At 39.0% G+C, this 23991-nt stretch overlaps 1 protein-coding gene across 4 annotated transcripts in view; it reads left to right on the forward strand.

Moving 5' to 3' along the window:
- The window catches only part of LOC150081011 (ethanolaminephosphotransferase 1-like), a 212708-nt gene extending 190129 nt beyond the window's left edge, over positions 1-22579 (forward strand). For all 4 annotated transcript variants that reach the window (XM_090381040.1, XM_090381042.1, XM_090381041.1 and 1 more), the window contains one exon: positions 22245-22579. In XM_090381040.1, the coding sequence (XP_090237166.1) occupies positions 22245-22310 (66 nt within the window). In that variant the 3' untranslated portion in view covers positions 22311-22579. The remainder of the gene's footprint in view (positions 1-22244) is intronic.
- Positions 22580-23991: the final 1412 nt, after the last annotated feature.

Here is a 23991-nt window from a genome sequence, read left to right on the forward strand (position 1 = left end):
TTTCTTGGAAAGTGGAAAAACCATCAACAAAGAAAGATGATGCTTATCCCCGGAAAAGCTTAATCGAGCTCTAATCAAGTTTCATGAGAATAATTTAAGGCATACACACACACACACAGCACAGGTGACACTGTCAGAGATTGCCCAGCTGGGGTGCAACATAATGCTACCACCCTATAGCTCTGACTTGGCCCCATCACATTTTTTTTTTTTTTTTTTGTATTACTGAAGGCATATCTGTGTGGTAAGGTGTTTGACAGTGATATGGAACTCATTTCTGATATTAAACATGGTGTAAATGTCAGCATCCTGATTTTTACCAAAGTACATTCGCTGCCCAGAAAGAACACTGGAGAAATTGCAGTGATGTGGTAGTTCTTATATAGCCGACCGGGCTAGCCGAGTGGGTAAAGTACCTGCCCGGCAACCCAAAGGTCGCGGGTTCGATTCCCGCCTCGGGCTTGGATCAAAGTACTGCAAAAACCTTGGGAGGTGCAATATGGCCACAGAAGCCGATGCGCCAACAACTACCAAATCAAAAAAAAAAAAAAAAAAAAGTTCTTATATTGAGTGTTATTTTCACAAAGCTGAAAGATTATATTTTATGTATGTGAAGTATGATTACAATATCTCAGATAATAAAGGCATTACAGCTTATAGTGCATTACTTAATTTTCTGCCCTTGTATTCTCCCACATGAATTTGTTAGATTGATATTTCACTGTATTACATTTTAAATGAAAATTTTGTGAGGCCATGTCATTTATAAAGGTGCACAGTGACTTTACAGACATCCTATATTAACAGTAATAAAATTTCTCTTTCTTACATTGTAATCAATTGAGCTTTGTGAATATTTAAAGACATACTAGTGTACACAATTTTTGATAAATGTTAAGCACTTTTTTTTTACGCATTGCCTATGTATTTGTTTGCATTCTTCAACTAATGTTTAGAATGTTTATTATTTTAATGCCTATGCTATCAGAGACAGAGAGCAAGCACTAATAATATAAAAAATAAAAATAATATAAAATAAAAAAGAGGGTTATGACTCGTTAACAGGAGAGTTTAATGTTATTGGAGTTTATGATTTAAGAATTTTAACTTTGTGAAAATGGCTGAAAATGCATTTATACAGGGTGTCTCAAAAATACACGGCATAACTTCAGGAATGAGTTCCTCACATGTAGACAATAAAAATGTTTTATATCAACATAGTTCCGGAAATGCTGGTTCCTGAGTTATTAACCGAAATGTCTTATCTACCGCAGGTGATTTTCTTCATCACAAGATACTAAACTATTATATTTAGGCTACCCGAATAATTAAATTCATCTGCTGTGTCTTATGTCTGTTAAATGTGTGTGTTCTATGGTCAATTTGTCTGTTTGCTGGATGAAAAACCCCAGTTTCTGGGGGGGAAAACCTTGCTGTCTCTCCCTGAGACTAAGCCATGGAGTGAAAAAAGCCCATTAAAGTTCCTCGCGTCATCAACAGGATTCAAACCCGGGCCTTCCCCGCCCCCCCCGGTGCGGGGAGGACGGTGACGATACCACTGTGCTGCCCACGCAGACTTTCACAACGTACTGACAGAATCTGGTAGTTTTCTATTCCGACCATGTACTCAAATCAAAAGCAAGCAGATATGCACTTTATGTACGGTTTGGCAGACAGCAATGCTCTGGAGGCTTGTCATTTTTACCATGAAAGGTTCCCAGAACGAAGATGTCCAGACAGGAAAACGTTTGAAGGTATCCATCACCGCCTTTGTGAACATGAGACTTTTACACCTCGTGCTGCCGACAGAGGACAACCAAGATCTACGACTCCTGAAGAGGAGATTTTGGACGTCGTGCATACCACTCCTGAAATCAGCACACGGAGAATAGCAATGCAGTTGGCTGTTCAACGTTCGACTATTTGGAGAGTGTTGCAAGAACACCAACTGTATCCTTACCATCTGCAATGGGTACAGGTCTTGTCACCAGCAGATTACCCTGCGCGAGTAATGTTCTGCCAGTGTTTCTTGCAGCAGTGTGGTACAGTTCCTCTTTCCTGCCTTAGTGATATTCACATGAAGCACAGTTCACACAAGATGGAATCCAAAACTTTCACAATCAGCATGTATGGGATGATTGTGAAAACAATCACATCACCAACAGCGGTTCAGCCTCATCACATCACCAGCAGGGGTTCAGCCTCAACATCTGGGCAGGTGTTTTTGGTGATAAGTTATTTGGGCCCCATGTACTTCCAAACAAACTCACAGGGCAGGCATACAGAAACTTTCTGGAAAACAACTTTCACACCTATCATTCCTGATTTCTTGGATGACACGCCGCTGATCGTTCGTCAACAAGCACACTTCATGCACGATGGTGCTCCCGCACATTTCAGCCACCTAGCCCGCAATTACCTGAATCGTGGTGGTTTCGTGGTCGGTGGATAGGTAGAGATGGACCAACTGCCTGGCCTCCACGCTCACTGATTTAAATCCACTAGATTTCTTCTTGTGGGGCCATTTAAAGTCATTGGTATATTCGACTCTGGTAGCTGATGTGGAAACTCTCCACAATGGAATTGTAGCAGGTTGCGAGACAATAAGAAACATGCCAGGAATTTGGCATCGTCTTTGTGAGTCCATGAGACGGCCATGTGAGTCCTGTATTCAGGCAGAAGGTGGACATTTTGAACAATTACTATAAGGTGATGTGAAGAGTTAAGTGTCATAGACAGACCTTCAAAACTCGGAAACCAAGCATTTCCGGAACTGTTGATATAAAATATTTTTAACAGATATTTATTTAAAGTATACCCAGTAAAATAAAATAAAATAAAATATTTCCAGAAGCTTTCGGAACTCGTGTCCCTTTCTCAACTGACAGAATTTTTTTTTTTTTTTTTTGTGTAAAAAAAAAAAAAAAAAAAATTCTGTCAGTTGAGAAAGGGACACGAGTTCCGAAAGCTTCTGGAAATATTTTATTTTATTTTATTTTACTGGGTATACTTTAAATAAATATCTGTTAAACTATGGACCCCAGTACTCCAGGCCCATTTGTCACTAAAATATTTTTATTGTCTACATATGAGGAACTCATTCCTGAAGTTATGCCGTGTATTTTTGAGACACCCTGTATAGTAAAATTGTTGTAGTTGTTTCTGTCATGAAATTTATAGGCCATGATAAGATTTTTTGTGGTTTTTATTTGAAGTTCAAATATTAATGGGTAAAAAACTGTTTATTGCAATAAATTAGGACTGAACTTTGAAAACATTTGGCAATAATAGATTCTAGTGCTAGTAAAAGAAATGTTTTCTTCTTTTAATAAAAGTTATTACAAGAGAGAGAGAGAGAGAGAGAGAGTGAGAGAGAGATAGAGATAGATACTTACTACCAACAAGTTCAGTAGTAAAGATTTTCATCTTTTACACAGAATGCGCAATTTGAACATGGGAAAATTTTCAAGCATTAAAAACCATTTTGGAATGAAGGGAATATTTTTTGTAACTGATACATTAATGAGGTAAAAATTGTTAAAAAGCTTTCAAAGCAGTGTACTCTAACAGTACTTACTTCAGAACGGTAGTTTGTAAATGCTGTGACACCTTGGAATGCTGCTTGTTTTGCAAATTTTCTTATTTTTTTTATTAACGTTACTTGTTTTAACAGTAGAGAAAACCATTAATTAAATTTCCATTCTGAGAAAGTTACTGAGTTTGGAGAAATTTTTTGGAATTCAACCACCTGCCTTTTCACTTAACTGGTCGTTTGGTTAACCAGCATTCTACTATAAAAGAAATTTAATGGACATCCCATAATTCTCTCACCTTTAATGAAATTAAAAAAATGATTTCAGCTGGGTTCATAAATTTGTTGGGACCTACGTTGCCCTGCCCAAGCCGTGGGCCTCTTTAAGAGTGTCATGAGTCATAGTGCATAATTTTAGGGTGCCATCAACTGAAAATGTTTTAGAACCAAGTCTTCTGGTGGTCACTGTAGCATGTCAAAATTGTGAAAGTTGGACATTATTTTTGTTTATTTATTTTTTTTTTTTGCAACATTAGCAGTAAGTAGTAAACTACTTGTTTTTTATACTTTAAGGTGCAGTTGAATTCATGTTTTTTTGAGAGATGCTTTTAAAAAAAAGAACCTGTTCAGCACAATTATGCTGTTATCCATTATAATCAGGGAAGGACGCTACGTAGTTATTTTCCATTAAGGTTATTATTATATTAAAACCACTCTTATACCACGTGAAAATTAATACTATAATTTATTTAGGCTGTTTGCCTACATTTTTACTATATATTAATATGATGTTTCGGGTATCTTAACCCATCAACAGACAAAGCTGTTGTAACAGAAAAATAGTTACAAATTTGAAGATTTTAGAATATTACAATTACAATAATTTTAATATTCTAAAATATTCAAATTTGTAACTCTTTTCTATTTTTCTGTTCTCCCAACAGCTTTGTCTGATGATGGGTATCGGTAAGATACCTGAAATGTCATATTAATGTATAATAATGTAGGCGAACAGCTAATAAACTATAGTATTAATTTTTACGTCGTATAAGAGTGTTATTAATATAATAATAACCTTATGCTGTTAACCTTTGCTATGACTAATTTTTTTTTTATTTCAAGAAGATAAAGGATAAACACATGATTTTTAGTGTTTTGGATAGTTGGAAGAACTTTTTTCGATTTCTAAGATATGTAAAATTAGAGACATGACACACATCTCCCCCACATATAGACTACTTGTGCGGGTTCAAGTGAGCTGGCCCTTTAGCGTTAGAATTAGCATTAATAGAGGCATTTGATGCAAGAAAGCAAGCTTATGCAGCATCAGCCAAAAAAAAAAAAAAAAAAAAAACCCACTCACACTTCACCCCTCTGTTCGTTCAAAATACCTGTCCAGCTGAGCCTTAAACTTATTTAGGCTATCAACCTCCACGACAAGGGATGGAAGTCTGTTCCACCAACCAACCACCTGCTGGCTAAATGCAAATTTCCGCACGTCTATCCTACATCTGTCTTTCCTCGATTTGAATTTATGCCCTCTCAGGTGATTATTCTGAGCTAGAGGAAGAATCCCATCAGCATTGAGCATGCTCAAACTATTCAAGGCTTTATAACCTTTATCAGATCACCTCACTGGTGCCTAGTCTCCAGACACTGTAATTTGCAAAACTTAAGCCTTTCTTCCTCCCTTAACACATCCATTTTTGGACCTCAACTGATTGATTTGATACCCATTTAGTAGTGACCTTATACTTTTTTTTTTTTTTTTTTTTAAATATTATGTTTAGAGATATTCCTGTATGTTTCAATAATTCCTTAACACTCCAACTATGACAAATTTTTAGAAAATCGTCATTTTCTAAAAATTTCTAAATTCTCACTGCCATGAAGCAGGTGGGGTGAGTACATGCAACCATATATTTCTAATAATCCTAGGTTGCCATTTTAATAAAATAATTCAATTCCCACAACATAAAAAATTTTCTGTGTGTGTGTGTGTGTGTGTGTGTGTGTGTGTGTGTGTGTGTGTAGGAATATATGAATGTAGCCATTAGAGAATATATATTGACCTAAGAGAGAAGTAAGCTCTCATGTAAGCAAAGAGATAAATAAGTAGCCATCTAAAGGTGTTTTGAGCAAAAATAGTGTACAAAGCTGTGCATAATAAAATCAATAAATTATATACACATTAATTATTTGTAAAATAATAAGAGGAGTTTACCTAAATATAGTACGTAGAACACTTCTGTATGATACTCTACAGAAATTAAAACGAAAAAATCGAAAACTTACATTAGAGTAAAAAATAAATAATTAAAAACCAATTCAAATCAATTTAACACAATTAAAAATTAAAAAGAATCTAACGAAAATATTCAACGATTTTCCTTCCTGAAGCTGACAACCTTTTCGATTGTATGTCGTGATCACAGGAATGAAAATTACTGAATAGGGTTGAACCTGAAACTTAAATAGTGATTATTTGTCTTCGCGCACGTGCTTAAAGGTCCACGCATCGGAGATCAAATATGGCCGCCGAATATTAACAGAATTCTTGTGTAATTTAATTTCTACAGTTTCTGCAATTAATAGTCACATATAATTACGTTGAACATTAAGTATTTTGGCCTCGTTAAATAGAAAAGTGTGTTTTTTGTTAATGGCATGAAAAGCTAATTCTGACGCTGCTGAACGAGAAGCACAAACTGAGGCTTCATGTTGATTTACATGAATATTCAGAGAAAATCGCATTGAACCTTGGTAAGACGAGTCGCAATCACCGCAAGAAATGGCGCCTCCGTAGTCAAGTGGGAAGGAGCAGCTCATGCTTCTTGATTAGACCAGGGTTCGAGCCCATTACCACCAAATACGGAGGATACAGAAAGATCAGGGAATGACCACCGCATATCCCAGAGCAATATGGCCTTAGTTGCTAATGCTCCTAAAAACCAAAATAATAACAACAACAACCGCAAGAAATGTTGTATACCAGATCATTAATTTATGTTGCAAATGGGGAAAGAACCGAGCGATTGTTCAGTATAGTGTGTAATTTCCGTATTGGCCTGGCCACAATTTTAAATTTGGTATCTTTAAAGAATCTATTAAGCTGTTTGTGCCACTGTTCAATATATTTTTTGATATTACTATTGTTGGTTGATGTAGTATTTTGTATCCTATCCTTAGCCTGTACCCTAATTCGGATTATTGTGGCAATGGGATAACCCCTGTTTAAGAACATGCTAATTAATATTTGTATTTCTGAACCCAAAGCAGATTCCGTCGTTGAATATTTATAAGCATTTAGAAATTGATTAAAGATAATTGAGCTTTTGTAGGTGAACGGGCCATAGCTATTATAATGTAGAAGCATACTGGTGTTTGTAGGTTTTCGATAGATGCTAAATTGGATTTAATTCGAGTCCCGAGTAAGCGTAAAATTTAGAAAGTTTAATGACTTTGTATCTGTATCCTCCCTTTCCAATGTAAATTTGAGTCTAGAATGAATATTATTAAACGAATGTAAAATGTCTTGGATAGTACTACTATCAGTAATAACTAGAACATCGTCTAAATACCTCCCATAGTATGTGATACGGGGTCAAAAAGGTTCAAATGCATTTGCTCAATCATTGAGAGATAGATCTCTGACATTAAGCTGTTCAGGCTCAAACCCGTTGGCAATCCAAAAATTTGTTTGTACACCTTGTCTCGAAAGGTGATATAGTTGACCTCAACTAATAGTTTAATTAAGTGAAAAATTTCCTTAATAGGTAGCGTCGTATAATTAATTGTTATCTAGTTTTAATTTAACACATCCCAAATAATATCTAATGTGTATTCAACGTTTACATTCGTATATAACGAGGTAACATCTAGTGAGAATAAATTGTCATTGTTGCCAAGTCTACCATCTTTAAGATTATTAAATAATGTATTGTAGTTCTTAATCCCAAATTGTATTACCTGTCTAAAGGGTTTTATAATGCTATATACATGTGTGGCTAAGGATGAAAATGCCGAGTTCCTGTAGGAAACAATACGTCGAATCGGAAATCCAGTCTTGTGTAATTTTACCTGACCGAAAAGTGCAGGAATATTGTATGTTCTGGCCTTCAACTCCTTTAACTGGGCCATAGTAATGTAGTCGTTTTTCCGATACGTGGTTAACGTTTTATCGTATTGATTGACCAAATTGTTAAACAGTGCCGGGTCTATTTCAAGATAAGTGGAGGTATCTGAAACAACTGAATCTAACTTATTAATATAATCAGGTTTATCTAGTATTGCCACTGTATCTCCTTTACCTGCCCTCTGTATAATAATGTCCTTATTTCCCTGAAGTTCTCGTAAAGCTGAACTGTCATGTGTATTCAATTTAGGAAGTCGCATTTCTTTTATGTTATTCACTACTTGGTTAACTTGTTGAATAAATAAATCTTTTTGTGCAACATTACGAAGTCCAAATTCAATATCAATTACGCATTGTTTTTTAGGTAGTTTTCGAGGTGGTAAATTATAATTTAGTCCTTTGGATAAAAGTGAAATCTGGTCCTGCGATAGCGTACAGGAGGAAAGATTTGTAACATGTTTTGATATGTCAGTTCGTTGAATACTGGGTGAGGGGGTGTTCGTGAACTAGCTGACGTATTCTGTGGTGGTACGTTGTGTGTCTGTGGGGAATATTCATTCTAGACTCAAATTTACATTGAAAAGGGAGGATACGGATGCAAAGTCATTAAACTTTCTAAATTTCACGCTTACTCGGGACTCGAATAAAATCCAATTTAGCATCTATCAAAAACCTACAAACACCAGTATGCTTCTACATTATAATAGCTATCACCTGTTTACCTGCAAAAGATCAGTTATCTTTAATCAATTTCTAAATGCCTATAAATATTCAACGACGGAATCTGAAATACAAATATTAACCTAGCAAGTTCTTAAACAGGGGTTATCCCCTTGCCACAATAAACCGAATTAGGGTACAGGTCAAGGATGGGATACAAAATACTACACCAACCAACAATAGTAATATCAAAAAATACTTTATTTCTGTCCCATATGTTGAACAGTGGCACAAACAGCTTAATGGATTCTTTAAAGATAGCGAATTTAAAATTGTGGCCAGGCCAATATGGAAATTACACACTATACTGAACAATCGTTTGGTTTTTTCCACGTTCGCAACACAAATTAATGATCTGGTATACAACATTTCTTGCTGTGATTGCGACTCGTCTTACCAAGGTTCGACACGATTTTCTCTGAATATTCGTGTAAATCAACATGAAGCCTCAGTTTATGCTTCTCGTTCAGTAGCATCAGAATTAGCCTTTCATGCCATTAACGAAAAACATACTTTTTTGTTTAACGATGCCAAAATACTTAATGTTCAACGTAATTATACGTGACTATTAATTGCAGAAACCGTAGAAATGAAATTACACAAGAATTCTGTTAATGTTCGGCGGCCATATTTGATCTCTGATGCGTGGACCTTTATGTGCATGCACGAAGACAAATAATCACTATTTGAGTTTCAGGGTCAATCCTATTCGGTAATTTTCATTCCTGTGATCACGACATACGGTCGAAAAGCGTTGACCATATGTCGTGCTTCAGGAAGGAAAATCATTTTGAATATTTTCGTTAGGGTCTTTTTAATTTTTAATTGCGTTAAATTGATTTTTAATTGTGTTAAATTGATTTGAATTGTGTTAAATTGGTTTTTAATTGTATTATTTATTTTTTACTCTAATGTAAGTTTTTGATTTTTTCATTTTAATTTCTGGAGAGTATCATACGGAAGTGTTCTATGTACTATATTGAGGTAAACTCCTCTTATTATTTTACAAATATTAATATCAACGTAGAACGTATTGAGTATTACAGCTCTGATTCATACTATCTAACACATTAATTATATAACAAAAGGCTAATTATTATGAACAGAGTAGGCTAGCAGCTCTGTTTCTGGGTGTTATCCACCAGCAGCTGGGCCTAAAAATTTTTCCCATGGCCACAGTATAAAAGTGAATTATACTATAATTGTAACAATTTAGCAGACAAAACAAGGAGTACTACGTTAAAATTAGACAAAGTGATAGGAATAGAACTTCACTCTCCCTCATGTACTTTAATAGATCATGGTTTATAAAAATTACAAATAGAAAATAAGGTATAAAAGGGAAGGGTTACAGTATTTGGCAATAATATTCAAACATAGCAGGAGCTAACAGTCCATCTTATAAAATGGAAAACTGGGTATAAAGAAGAGCAATAAGAATAGCATACCGAATGGTATTCTGTTCTGGTCATTTTGTTATTCTTATTTCTTTTCTTTACTGTTATACTATGACCCCTTTTATGGGTAGGATGCTACACTCCCAGTATGTCAGATATTGTAACCTCTCCTTAATATCTTTTTTTTTTTTGTTTTCTATACTGTATGATATATTAAAGTAGCTAAGGGAGGTGAGGTTCTATGTTTATCCTATTTCTACCACTTATTTTGCCTATTCTTAGCATCTACTCATAACACCCCATGTAGTTCCCCCCATATATAGATTATGGTTAATCCTGATTGGTGTATATAAGCTAAAAGGCCTATGTGCTCTGGATTCATATTCAATAAAGTATTGTACCACAGAGCAAAATGGAAGGAAAAGAAAATAACAGGTTGCAGGTAAATGTATATTTAATACTATGAACAAAAACACAGGTAAAAATACAGGAGAGTAATGCAAAGCTTTCGGACTGTGGACGTCCTTCATCAGTTGTGACCGTTAATGCAAAAAATACACACCATACATGACTACCGTGGCATGTGTGCGTGCCGTGTAGTCACGTATGGCGTGCTACAGGTGCAGGTAACAATTAGCTGTTAGAAGGGAATGTTTGCAGTTGTAGCTGCAATGCTTCGGAACGTTGTAAATGCCGTTTGTCAGCTAAGAGGATGGTCATCTATAAGTGGATAGCTTTCTCGTATTCAGAGACACGACCACTGAGTCTCTTGCCGGTTTCCACAACGTAGCAGCCAGTGCAGTCACAGCAGAAAATACGGTAGACTAATCCACTCTGCGGCAGCGGGCAGGCGGGAAAGAACTGATGTCTTAACCCTCGAGACGAGGGATCATAACTTCGTGCCTGGGAGTTGTAAGCACCTTATCGCATGAGCGATAAGGTGCTTAGAACTCCCTGTTGTTAAGACTAGAAATTTGTTGCGATAAGTTCAGATAGAATGGAATAAAGGCGGTCGAGGCAGAGTCATTACTGCACATGGTCCTGTGGGCCGCTATGTGGTTGCAGATCTGTATATCACACCTATCTAGGGCACTGGTGGGGTATCTATGGCTGCACGCTGCGCGTGCTGACTGGTAGCTGGTGAACTAGCCAGCACACATTGGCTTGCGATAGACTGTCTTCAAATGCATGCCCTCGCACCGGACAAGGGTATCCACAAAAGGAAGAGTATTGTCTGACTCCGGTTGAATGGTGAAAGAGAGTTAAGGTGGTGCAAAAATCGGTTGCCCAACCCTGCGAGGAATGACCACAAACACATCATCCACGTAGTAGCGACAGAGTGTAGAGTGTGTTTAGTGTCAAACGGCATCAGGGGTTTCCCCCATCTCCGTGTAGTATACATTGTGGGTGTGGAACAGAATACTGCCAATGCCAGAGGTTTAAAAGTGTATGGGTTTTGTATATGTGTAGTGATGTGTACTGTTGTTCCTCTGGTCATTTAGCTGCTGGGCCCCTAATGGGTTCCAACGTTGTCCACACTCTGCCCCGTGGAGGCAGACCAGGTACACCAGTATTATAGTTATTTACTCTGGCAGGTCCTGCCACCTAATTTCCTGAGATTTCAGTGGCTAGGACCTAAAAAAAAAAGAAGAAAATGCTACGGATAGGGGTCAGCCAAAAGGATTACTGATTATGCAACTGATGTTGTTATTAAGTTTTTTTGGTGTAGGACTCAGGCAATTTAGAGATGGTTCAGACGCTAGTTATAAGTTAGAGAAGGGGGAGGGAGACTGAAGGCTGGGGGGGAAAAGACAGAGATAAGGGGTCCATAGAGAAGATGACTCCCAAATCAGTGGAGCAGGCCCATGCTCCACCAGAGGGAAAAGAGGGATGGTGAGGGGGCAGGCGACCAGGGGTAACCTCCCCCCCCTGCCTGCCTGGGTGAAGAAAAAGAACCACACAAGGGAGTGTGGCAAAGAAAGCTTAATGTCAGCAGCTGTGCTGTGCTTTGGAGTGTCATAGCTGGGACGAAGGTCCCGTCCCATCTTGTCTTTTTTTTTTTTTTCCAGAGTCTGGCAAGGCTGTCACACTAGCGACTGTACATAATGTGTCCCGCCCAATGTATACTTGTCACTACGAGTTCGGAGCTTTCAGGTCTGGTCGTAAAGTGTGTGGTTATCACTGGACTGTTTCACTAGTATGGGTCTCACCACGGATTTGTCCCTTTTGTTAAGTCAAAATTAGAGATGTATGTTCACTGCAGTCTGACTTGGGGGCAGTTTCAGGGCTTCTGTCCATTTGGTCACTGGGTCAGCAGAGCTGCATAATATCATAATTTGTAAAGAGTCTAAATCAGGAATGTCCAAAACAGTGTTGTCATTCATGGAACAGAGGTCCCATTTTAATTTGTAAAGAGTCTAAATCAGGAAGGTCCAAAACAGTGTTGTCGTTCGTGGAACAGAGGTCCCATCCCATTAACGAGTCGTTGACAGTCCAGCTTGAATTTGGGCAAGACTAGTTAATCAGGTGTACGTTCGTTCCAGTGGTAGGGATCTTCTTGTGAAGAGCTCCTGGCAGTATTGCGAAAAGGCCTTGTACTCTCTGTCACTGTCCAACAAGTAATGCTCCTGGAGTTTTGGATTGAAGTTAATTCTGGTAATCAGAATGCAGCGAAGGTCCTCATACAAAGGGCAGTCATACATTAGGTAAGACCAACTTTCCAGCTCTCCACAATGGCAGAGGGGATCATCAATAATTCCAAGACTTGAGAGTTTGGCTCTGATGGATCCGTGACCTGTTAGCATGAAAGTTGTGTACAGGCCGGGAGTGAACCATGGAGGAGACTTGGGATATACCTTGTTGGTATGTGGAATAAATTTCTTAGTGATATCTCCTTTAGTAGAGTTAGCCCATCTATCTTGCCATACTGCTGTAAATGGAGGCTAAGGCACTTCTTTTCAGCAATCAAGTTATTAGTGGGATCATTGGTGTGGTCCATGAATGTCACTGATGTGCCTTTTGATAGTTGGTAGAGGAGCCGGCAACGTATCACCTCCAGTTCCAAAGGAAGGGTGCTTGCCAGCACCTGAAGGGCATGGGTGCTGACAGTATGGCAGGCCCTGATAATGGTGAGGAGGATAAATCTTTGAATAGTTTCGAGCTTCTTTCTGTTTACTGCTATTTTTGCTCTCTGCAGCGTATGTAATTGCCAGTAGAAATACTGCTTTGTAGAACAGCGAGAGAGTGCAGCGGTTGAGGCCCCAATCCCGATGCGTAACTCTGGTGACCAAGACAGTATAGTTCCTTAACTTTGTCTGCAGGTGTTTCAAATGTGGGAGGAATGTAAGTCCTGAGTCCAGGATTATTCCTAGATATTTCAGTTCAGTAGTGAACAAGACATTGTGGTCTTGTTTATCTTGATTTGTGGACGTCTTCTGAGGGACCCTTTCAGTAAGATGGAATTAGTCTTCATTAAAGAGATTTGAAGATTATGATCCTTTGCCCAGTTTTGTAATATCAAGAGTGCCTGATTTGCAGAATTTTCTAGCTGCACTCCGCAGTCTACAGACATGGCCAGGATCAGATCATCTGCATAGGTCTGGGAGATAACTTCATTCAGGTTAGTGTTGAGGAAATCATCAAGTACAACATTCCAAAGGAGCGGCCCCAGCACCGAGCCCTGGGGACAATCCCTGTAAATCTGGCGTTTGACTCTGCAGTATGGTGCACTGACAATTATTTCTCTGTCTGTGAGGTAGCTTCTTATGATGTTATAAAGGTTTCCGGGAAGACAGGCATGTCTTAGTCGGCTGAGGACACTCGGCCACCAGAGTGAGTCGAATGCCCCAGCAAAGTCTATGGCAATAATCAGGAAATATTTTCTATTGGAGTTTGTGGCAGTTATAAGGATATTCTGGAGTGCAACTGTAGAGCATCCTTGTTTGAAACTATATTGGCTTGTAGAGGATAAATTTTCTGCATTATAATGTACTGTAATTCTACTGTGTAGTAGGTATTCAAAAAGCTTGCTTAGCACAGATAACAAGGCAATCGGTCTATAAGAAGATGGGATTTCTGGAGGCTTGGTTGGGTTTTTCAGAATCAGGCGTATGTTAGCTATCTTCCAATCGGATGGGAAGACTCCTGTCTGCAGGCAGTGAGTGAACAGGTCGAGGATGAGGTATGGGGAATGCTCCACAGTCTTCCTTATAATCTCTGGTTCAAATAGGTCCGGTCCTGGACATTTATTGTTGCGGAGTCTATCAGTTGCAGTGTGCAGCTTCTCAATAGTGAAGGGCGGCTCTTGATGTTCTGGACTGTACAAAGGGTACAAGAAAGTTTTGCAATACAGCTTTGTTTATTTAATTTTTTCAAAGTAATTTCCTCTACATTCAATACACCTCTCCATCCTCCGAAACCAATCTTTAAACCAGTTCTGCCAAGTTTCACTAGGGAGTAAAGCACACTCGTTGTCCCAAGCCCGTAGAAGGTCCTCATCACTGGAAAACCGCCTGCCTTTTAGCTTCATTTTCACATGCGGGAATAGTGCAAAGTCGCAGGGAGCAAGGTCTGGACTGTAGGGAGGGTGCTCGAGAAGTTTCAGTCCTGTCGTGGTCAAATATTCGGTGCAGGCTTTGGCGCGGTGAGCTGGAGCATTATCGTGATGGAGGTACCAGGTGTCCATTCTTGACTTTGGCCGCAGGTTCTTCATAGATCCAATGACTTTAGGCAGGCATTGTTCAGTATACCACTTAGCTGTGACTGTCTTCTGCGTGTTCAAAACGACACGTTCCACAATTCCACTCGATTTGAAAAATACAGCTATCATTTTCTTCTTTACAGATCGGGATTTTCTGACAATTACAGGTGTGTCGTCATCATCAAAGACCCAAACTTTGTTTTGAGCCTTGGTCGGCAGATCGTAATAGTACAGCCAAGTCTCATCACCTGTCACGATGTTGTTCACATACCAAGATTGTCCCTTATCAAACTTTTTTAACATCTCCCGGCACCAAGTCACACGTCGTGTCATCTGCTCTTCAGTCAGTTGATGTGGCACCCAGAGAGAACAAAGTTTCTTCACGTGCAAATGATCTTGCAGAATCGAACGAATTACTGGTGCATTTAGGCCCAAAGTATCCTCTATCTGTTGGTAGGTCACTCGCCTGTTTTCGTCAAGCATTTTCCTCACAGCAGTAACGTTTTCCTCCGTAACTGACGTTCGTGGCCTTCCCGGCCTCTCAGAATCCTCCAGAGTGAAATTTCCCCTTTGGAATTCTCTATACCACCTGAATATCGTTGTACGATGTGGACAATCATCATCTCGTGCAAGAGTCATTTCTTCTAAGCACTGGTCTATGGTTAAACCACGCACGAAATTATACCGCAAAACTGTCCTTATCTCATTTCGTGACCACGATGCCGTCGCAAGCACTTTACACTCTCACTACTAATGAATAACTGAGCCCATTGACTTGGCGCGGCGGCTACTATGCACGTATGAACATGTCTCAACATGCAGCTTCCTGTGATTTATTGTTGCGTCATATTGCAAAACTTTCCTAGTACCCTTTGTATATACCGTTGTCCTGGCAAAGTTGGTGACTTGTACTAGAATCCATTGCTGGTTGGATAATTGTATCTAATATGTTATTGATGGAGCTGTCCCATGAGGTTGTTATGTTACCTTGAGGGGTTATTGTTGCTGTCATTACCTCCCCTCTTGGGAGTTTGTTGGTTGTGATTTTATAGACTGTACCCCAGGGATCGGTGTTTCCGGTTGTGGAAACTAGTTGTTCCTATGATGTTTGCTTGCGTTTCCTGATAGTAGCCGTGTGTATATTTCTAGTCTCTCTGTATTGCTGGCAGAGAGCCTCTATCTCTGCAGCTGGCCAGGACCGGCGTGCCCTTTGGAAGGCTCTTCTTCTGAGGTTGACCTCCCGCCGGAGGCGCTGGAGTTCTGGGCACCCACGAGACAGCACCAGGAATGGGTTTCTTCCTAGGAATGGCGCAGTTGCTAGCTTCTATAATTATATTTGTGACTTTTCTCTGATAGGCATCAGGATCAGTGGGATGGTAGTTATTAACTTGCAGCTGCTGGGCTAAGGAGCGTAGCTTCTCTGCGAAAATATCCCATTTTGCTCAGGAGATGGCATACTTTTGAGGGGTGAATCTTGGAGTTAGGATTCTATCCAAGGATCTTGTTAGCTGGTATGTTATGGCCCTGTGGGCTGAGGTGGTCCAGGAATCCTGGACAGCCCAACTCACGATAAAGTTTGATATATTTCTCGTAGCCAAGGTGACATCAATTGTGGATTCCCACAGGGTATTACAAAAAGTGGGAAGGTTGTTCGGCCTGTTTAGAACAGTAAGCTGAGAATTTGCCAGATCTTTAAGTTTTTGGTTGTTTCTACAGCCATGCCTGTCAGCAGTAGTGTTGAACCAAACAGGTGACCTGCAGCACCGATGATGATCTTTTCATATGGGAGAGTTGTGAGGATGATCTCCAGATACCTCATGTATGGAAGTATATCAACCCCCGGTCTGCAGTATAATGAGACTATATAAAAATTTCCCAGGGGGCTGATGATGTGGGCACATCATCAGCCCCCATGCATAAAATGGGGGATTTTGGTGACAGTTATGTCAGGGTTCCTAGTTGCTATTGCAGCCCAGGGGGGCCTCTTCATCAACTTGAGTAATTTTATATGTGAGGGGGTACCCCCTGACCTGATTTGCATAGGTGTATGGTTCCTGTAAGATCAGAATATCAAAGTTGTCTTCATCTGCCTTTATTCTTAGCTGTTCAGCTACAGCTTTTGCCCGTTGTGCATTTATTTGGAGTATCTTCGGGATGCTGGTGTTGTATGGTTTAAGACGTTGGACCATAATCGGTCTTTGATTGGTGTAAACTCTTCGCCTTTAAATATATCGGACATTTGTTGTCACAGATGGAGTGTTTGTGAAGCATCTTCTGTCCCTTGCAATTTGCACAGATGGGCAGTTTTTCTCTATTAGGGCACGTATTATACTCGCCCTTTTCAGCACAATGGCCACAAGTAGCAGCAGCCTGGGTGCAGGTGTGAGCCCAAACCTGCAGCATTTAAAGCATTTGGGTACAGCCATGTGCTTCCTGAAACGTCGGCTGCCCCAGTTTATGAAAACTCTGTCTTGGTGAATGACTGTTTGCCAAGTGATAGGGGCAATTTCAAAAATCCAGTTTATACTGTTTCCATTCCTAGACTTTGTATGGTACTTTCGAGTGATAATTTCCTCCAGGTTGACGTCTGGGAGTGTTCTCTGGATATTTCTTCCATATAGCTCGTCCCGCACCTGAGTAGGGGTGAGATCTTTGTCAATGTCAAAGATCAACGATAATGGAGGGTCCTCTTTTCTTTGGTGGTGCAGCTATGAGCCCAAGCATTGGTATCTTCGGGTTGTTCATAATATCAGCAGCTTCTTGGCCAGATTCAGTTTTGATGATTACCCTCACATTTCAGGTCTTTCTAATTGACTTGATCCTAGTGTTCTGGAAGTCTGTGGTCAATTCTGTAATTATTGTCTGTTTTACTTCCTCACTGGTTTTTGTAAATTCTGGGTGTGTGGGCCTGAGAACAACCAAGTGTGGTTCCTTTATGAGAGTCCTTTCTTGTTATTGGTGCCCTGTTTATTATTATTATTAGCTATATGGTGCAAGGAAGCCTGAGGCTTATGCTGCACCAGCCAAAAAAAAAAAAAAAAAATTCCCCAGTTACCCTAAGAGAGAGAAAGAGAGAAAAGTAAAAGGGAATCACCAAGAAGAGAAGAATGATGATATCCAGCTCAGGACCCTGGGTGTGCCAAACCCATACTCACCAGATGTGAGCCCCTAGGTGAACTGGGTTTTGAATTCCTCAGTGCATCAGCATAAAAGCTGCTGGTTTTTTGATTTCCGCTCTACTTCGTAGTGACAGTGGGATCTGGCAAACCCACGACTCTCCAGCTCCTCCATTGCAATTTTCGTCGTAACTTAACTAACCAGAACCCATCGCTTTACTGTGTATCCGCCGGTAAATAGACTCACCAAACATGATGGCCCCATCAATAAAGCACAATCTAAGGGCGGTGCAAATGTAGTCGGAAGTTAGAGATCTGCAAATGTCCTTGGAAGTTAGAGAAGATGTGTTGCTCGGGTTTTGGTCGCTGTCTAGAAGCTCCTTGGCACAAGCGATGGGCAGTTTGACTGGGATTGAAGTGAAAAGAGACACCATGTCAAATGAGGCCATGACTTGATCATCTGAGGAGGATATGTGGAATCCAGTCCAGGAATTTCCCACTGTTAGAAATGGTATTGGCAGTCTTGCCCACTAGCCCACTAGGGGCGAGAGCAAGCTCAAAATGAACTTAGATAATTCGTAGGTCGGGAAACCGCAACAGGAGACGATAGGTTTTAAGGGCACTCCTTCCTTGTGGACCTTTGGTAGACTGTAGAACTGCAGAATCTGGCAGCTGGAGGCATGTAGACACCAGCGCAAAGATTCAGTGACTTTCCCCGATCAAAACCAACTGTTAATGAGGTTGTATACCTTGGATTCCCATCGCTCCAGAATCTTGATAGGAGAGACGAGCACGGGTTGGTAGATGAAGGTGTCTCATAGGAGTAATAGGGCTTTCCCTTTGTAGTTGGAGCGGTTTAAAATGACTATTTGACATAGCTTGTCTGCCGGAAGGACAATGAAAACATCTTGTTTCAATGTGGTGAGAGCAGAGATTTGACGTTGACTGAGATTAGAGATGTCAGAACAAGCATGATGCAAGATCGTCGCGGTTTTCAGGCAAATCGCATTCGCAACCTCCTCAGGGATGTGTATCAATGATTCTTCAACACCCAAAGGTGCAACCCGATCTAAGAGGATCCGCAGTTTCTGCTGTTCGGCAACACACTGATCTGGGCATTATTTTTGACCAGAAGCTCTCCCTTCTACCACGCATAGACCATCTGCAAATAAAGTTCTGTAAACTCTGGTGGATGCTTAAGCAACAACTTATGCATGTCCATGACCAAGCTGTTAGGTGCAGATATATTAAGACGTGTCTATCTGGTCATACTTTATGGCACAGAAGTCTGGACCTCAACTGCCACAATGCATCTGAGACCGATTTTTGTGAGTGAATTTTGGCTATTGTAGTGGACCATATGGAAATATTGGCTTCCCCTGCACCAAGGACCACCCAGATGGTGGCAGCTCTAAACATCAGATGTCTTCCTGCCATTATCCATGAGAGAAGACTCGTCTTCGCTGTAAAAATGATGGTTGGCATTATTTTGGAACCAGACTACTGGGCTAACTGTGGATGGAGAATTCCAGTATCAAGCCTTTGGGCCAATCCACTCCTTCAGGCCACCCCAAACTGGTTAAAGTTATCTGATCAGTTTGTACCTTCCTTGGATGGCGACCTCTACAAGTTCACAGTCGATAAAAAATATAGGCAGTACTTACTCCATCGACTTCCTTCTCAGGACCATGTCATAGGACATTAGAACCTGCTCCCAAGGGCCTGTGGATCACTGCCATGGATCCATCACTACACTGTTCCAACTTTCTGCACCTGCTCAGACAACTCCAGCACTGTTAAAGGACTACACCCTGGAGAATAATTTAACTTGATAAGGTGCTGTTGTATATATATTTTCATATGTAAATTTGTAATTTTTTTTTCTCCAATGTTTAATCCTACACCTGTAAATTAGTAATAATATATATATATATTTTTTCCTGTCTCATCCTTGTTTATTACATTGTATTAGCCTTTACTGTAAACCCTTGGCTTGTAGCTGTGAAGGGTATTGTGTGCAGCGTGTGCCTTTTGTATGCAATAAAGAGTTCTTCAAAGCAATATCAGTGATAGGTGGTCTGCGGGGAATAATGGCAAACTTCATTCCCAGTGTGAGTAAATCCAATTGCTCTGCAGAGAAGTGCTTGTCACTTAAATTTAGTACAAACTGTGAGCAGTTTGTACCATCGAACTGGAGTCAGACAATATTCTTCCTTTCCTGGATACCCTTGTCCAGCGCAAGTTTTAAAAGACATCATTCTATCGCAAACCGATGTGTACTGGCCAGTTCACCAACTACTGATCACACACATGCAGCCATCTTCTCAGCACAGTGCGAGCCCTAAACCCACTCTAGTTCCGTGGATGAGAAGCGCACTGAGATTACTAGGATTAAGACAGATCTCGCGAGGTGCGGCTACCCCACCAGTGTTCTAGATAGGTGTGACCTACATGCCCGCAACCATGTAGCAGCCCACGCACAGTAATGCCTTCTGGTCAACCCAGCATGATATTGATCCACGGCACAATGTCATGATTATTGATCGGTCCTGCTATTACCATCACTGCATCTGGTTGGAATCGCTGCACATCTCGTACTGTAGTGGTTCCTTTAACCGGAACAGAGGATGTCGTGTCCATCCCATTAGCTGACAAACGTTGACATTTACGTTCCCAGGCATTACAGCTACAACTGCAAACATTCCCTTCTAACAGCTGTTACCTGTAGCAACGCTGTTCACCATACATGACTACCATGGCACGCACATGACATTCTGTATTTTTTGCATTAACAGTCACAACTGATGAAGGACGTCCCCCGTCCAAAAGCTTTTTTTGTATTACTTTCCCGTATTTTTACCTGTGTTTTTGTTCATAGTAAGCATTAAACGTATTTTTGCCTGCAACCTGTTATTTTCTTTTCTTTCCATTTTGCTCTGTGGCACAATACTTTATTGATTGGTGTATATACTGTGCTTTGTTTGCTATCTGTTGGGCTAATGGTTATTTTTCCAGTTATATCTACGCTGAGACCATCTTCAAGGCTAGCTATATCTAGTAACATACCCTTGATAACATACTATTCAGCATATACAATTAATGTACATATCATTTTTTTTTATTATTAATTCAGGTTTGGCTCATACTACACTCTTAGCCTGTTGTATATATTACTTCTAATAGCTAGATGTATATATATAAGGGATGATAATTTAATTCGTGGACTGGTGCAAGATTTTATATTTAGTATGCAAACTATCCATAACTGCCACTAGAGGCAGGCTCTGTGTGCGCATTCCAGTACTTTTCGAGCTAGTGTTGCATGAAGAGTTTTTATTAGCTGCTCGTCACTGATGATTGTTTAGAAGCGAGTATCATATCGGACATACAGACTGAATAGCAATATGTGATTCGTTATTGTGTCAGGTGAGGCTTAAATGAATCAGAAACAGTTAGAGATAAAGGAACTCATATGATAATGAGTTTCTTGGTAGGACGGCTATATTTAAATAGCAAAAGTGATTCAGTGAAGGTGGTGAATCTGTTGCAGATGACCCCAGCCTTCCTCCTCAACTCCTGAGCAAATCACAAAAGCCTAGGAAATTTTGGATGAAGACAGGTAAATTACACTTCGTGGATTAGCTGTTAGAATGCCATTTCATACAATAGTACTCACAACATTGTGAAAGATCACCTGAAAATGTCGCGAATCTGTGCGCACTGGATTTCACAGTTTGACTCCAGAACAAAAACAGCAAAGAGTAGACTTGTGCAAAGAAATGAGATTATTTAGAAACACCATAGGGTCAAAACTTCTTAAATCAAATACTGATTTGTGATGAAACTTGGATTTTTTACTATGATCCAGAGACAAAACAACAGTCGAGTGAGTGAAATTCTGATTCACCAAGATCTAAGAAATTTCAAGCTTCTCATTTGGCTGAAAATCAAACCATTCTTGTGTTTTTTGACATCAAATGCATTCTTGTTACGCATTTTGTGCCCACAGAACAACTATAAATAAGGGCACTTACTCTGAGATTCTCTGTGTAAAATTTCACTGTGCCATTCATAAGAAATGTCTAGAACTTTCCAGTGTTAAGTGGTTTCTCCATCAAGGCAATGCCAGTCTCCATACGGTAATATTGTGCAGCCAGTAATCACTGCCGAGATTCTACCACATCCCCCCCCCCTTATTCGCTGGACTTAACCCCATATGATTTCTTCCTGTTTCCATGTCTAAAGAAAGCTCTGGAAGGCAAGCGTTTCGTGTCCAACAACAATGCTCGCAGAGCTACAATGGAAGCACTTTGTAGTCTTTCGAAAAATGGCTTGCAAGAAGCATTTAATGCGTGGGCATGACGGTGGCAAAGTGTGTAAAGTTCAAGGAAGAGTATTTCAAGAAGCAGAAACCTCAGAAGATTCAGATGACAATTAAAATAAGATCTTGCAGCAGTCTACAAATTAAATTATCACCCTTTGTATATCCCTATTTTATAAGCTGATATAATGTTGAACTGGTATGTAGATGACATTAAAGTTATTTGCTTTGTCCTTTTAAGTCTGTTATAATTGGTTTTAACATTATAAGTTTATCATATATAATACACACATTAAGTACTTAATTTTTTTTTTTTCTTTTTAGGTAAAACAAATGTGTGATCACTTTCATATTTATTGTTTTTCTTTCAAAAAGTCCTCTCCTGACTGAGATGTATAGAAATTTGTGATATCGTAGCTTCTAGCTTCTACAAGCATTCTGAAAAGAGGCATTATCCTCTAGGTGCCTGAGTGAGAGTTATGCAGCGGAAGTAGCAAATGTCAGCCATAATCTCACATGCTTTTTGCTAAAGAAGTGAACCACTCTGTTGCTGTTGCCACTGTATTGTGTTAAAGCTGCTTTGTGATGATTGGCTGATTCACGTCCCTATCCATAAATTAGTCATCTAATATAATCTAGCAATATGAAAATTACAGATGAATTCCAAAAAAAAAAAAAAAAAAACTAGTTCAGCTTAGAAAAATTTATAGCATGTTTTGGAAGGAAATTATCATAATTATGTAGTTTTATTGAACAAAGTTTTAGATCCATTTTCAGATTAATCATTTCATTTATACTTGTCTGAAGAAAAATAGGAAACTGGTCTCTTTCTTTCTTTTTTTTCCGTTTTCTTTTTTTGCGGCATCTGCAACTCTTCTGTATGTAATAAAAGCAAACGCTTATTCAGGTAAGCCTTATTTTAATAATGTATCAGTACTTGGTTTTCACAGTTTAACTGTGGAAATCAGAAAACTGTACAGCACAAAAATCAAATACGTAACATCAAAATGAATTACTTCAAGACAAACATGCCTGCATCAGTTGAAGCTTTTTTTAGTATTTCTAACAAGTTTTAAAAGATTTTAAATTAACCATCCAAAAATATTGCTTTAAATTTGTATGTTATTTTAATTCTGTGGTATAATAATTTTAAAGTATAGGTACATCTGCATACACTGTTTCAGTTAAAACACAGACAGACCTCTAAAATTAAACTAATTTTAGAGGTTTTTTTTGTCATATCTGGGCTGAAATTTTTGGATTTATATTAAAATTGAATTGAGTATTAGCATTTAGATTTCACAATTTCTAAATTAAAATTTTGCATAATCAACTGTTTTTTTTCTCAAGGGGAAAGTTATTCTACATCTTCAGTTTAGTCTAAACATCATCATTGTACTTCTGAAACAAACATAACTGATTTTATTTGAAGTAAAAACAAAAATTGTGATGTGTTTGGTCTTTAGTATGTGTGTGTGTGTGTAGCTGTTAACAGCTGGCTACAAGCACACTTGTATAGCATCTTCTCACACTGCAATATTATATATATATAAAATATGTTGTATAACATTGGCCCATAAGTATTAATTACAGTTTTTCACAATTTATTAACTTACTTTCTTTCCATATTACTCATATAAATATATATATATATATGTTTTATTTATTTATTATTATTTTATTTATTTTATTTTTTTCAAATAAAATCAGTTCATGTCATTTCTGAAGAGCAGAGATGTTTTTTAAACTAAACCAAAGATGAGGAACAATTTTCCTATTAAGAAAAAAGCAGTTTAAGAAAAATTTAAATTTAGAAATAATAAAAATTGAATCTGTAATATTATCCAATTATAAATTAAAAAATTTTAGCCTAAATATGATGGGAAAAAAGGTTCAGATAACAAATAGCCAAACTTAAAATGTAAGTGAGATAGACCCCTGTTGCTGCCTTTTAAATGAAGGGCCCCGTACATACATGCAATGTTTGACATCAAAAGGTTTGGTCAATGACCTTATAATTTTTTAATGTCTAGCAGTCCTGCCAAATTGAACTGGTCTTGCATATTTTGAA

The sequence above is a fragment of the Mastigoproctus giganteus genome, chromosome 9 (assembly GCF_048544385.1).
Source record: "Mastigoproctus giganteus isolate SK-2022 chromosome 9, ASM4854438v1, whole genome shotgun sequence".
NCBI classification, from domain to species: domain Eukaryota; kingdom Metazoa; phylum Arthropoda; class Arachnida; order Uropygi; family Thelyphonidae; genus Mastigoproctus; species Mastigoproctus giganteus.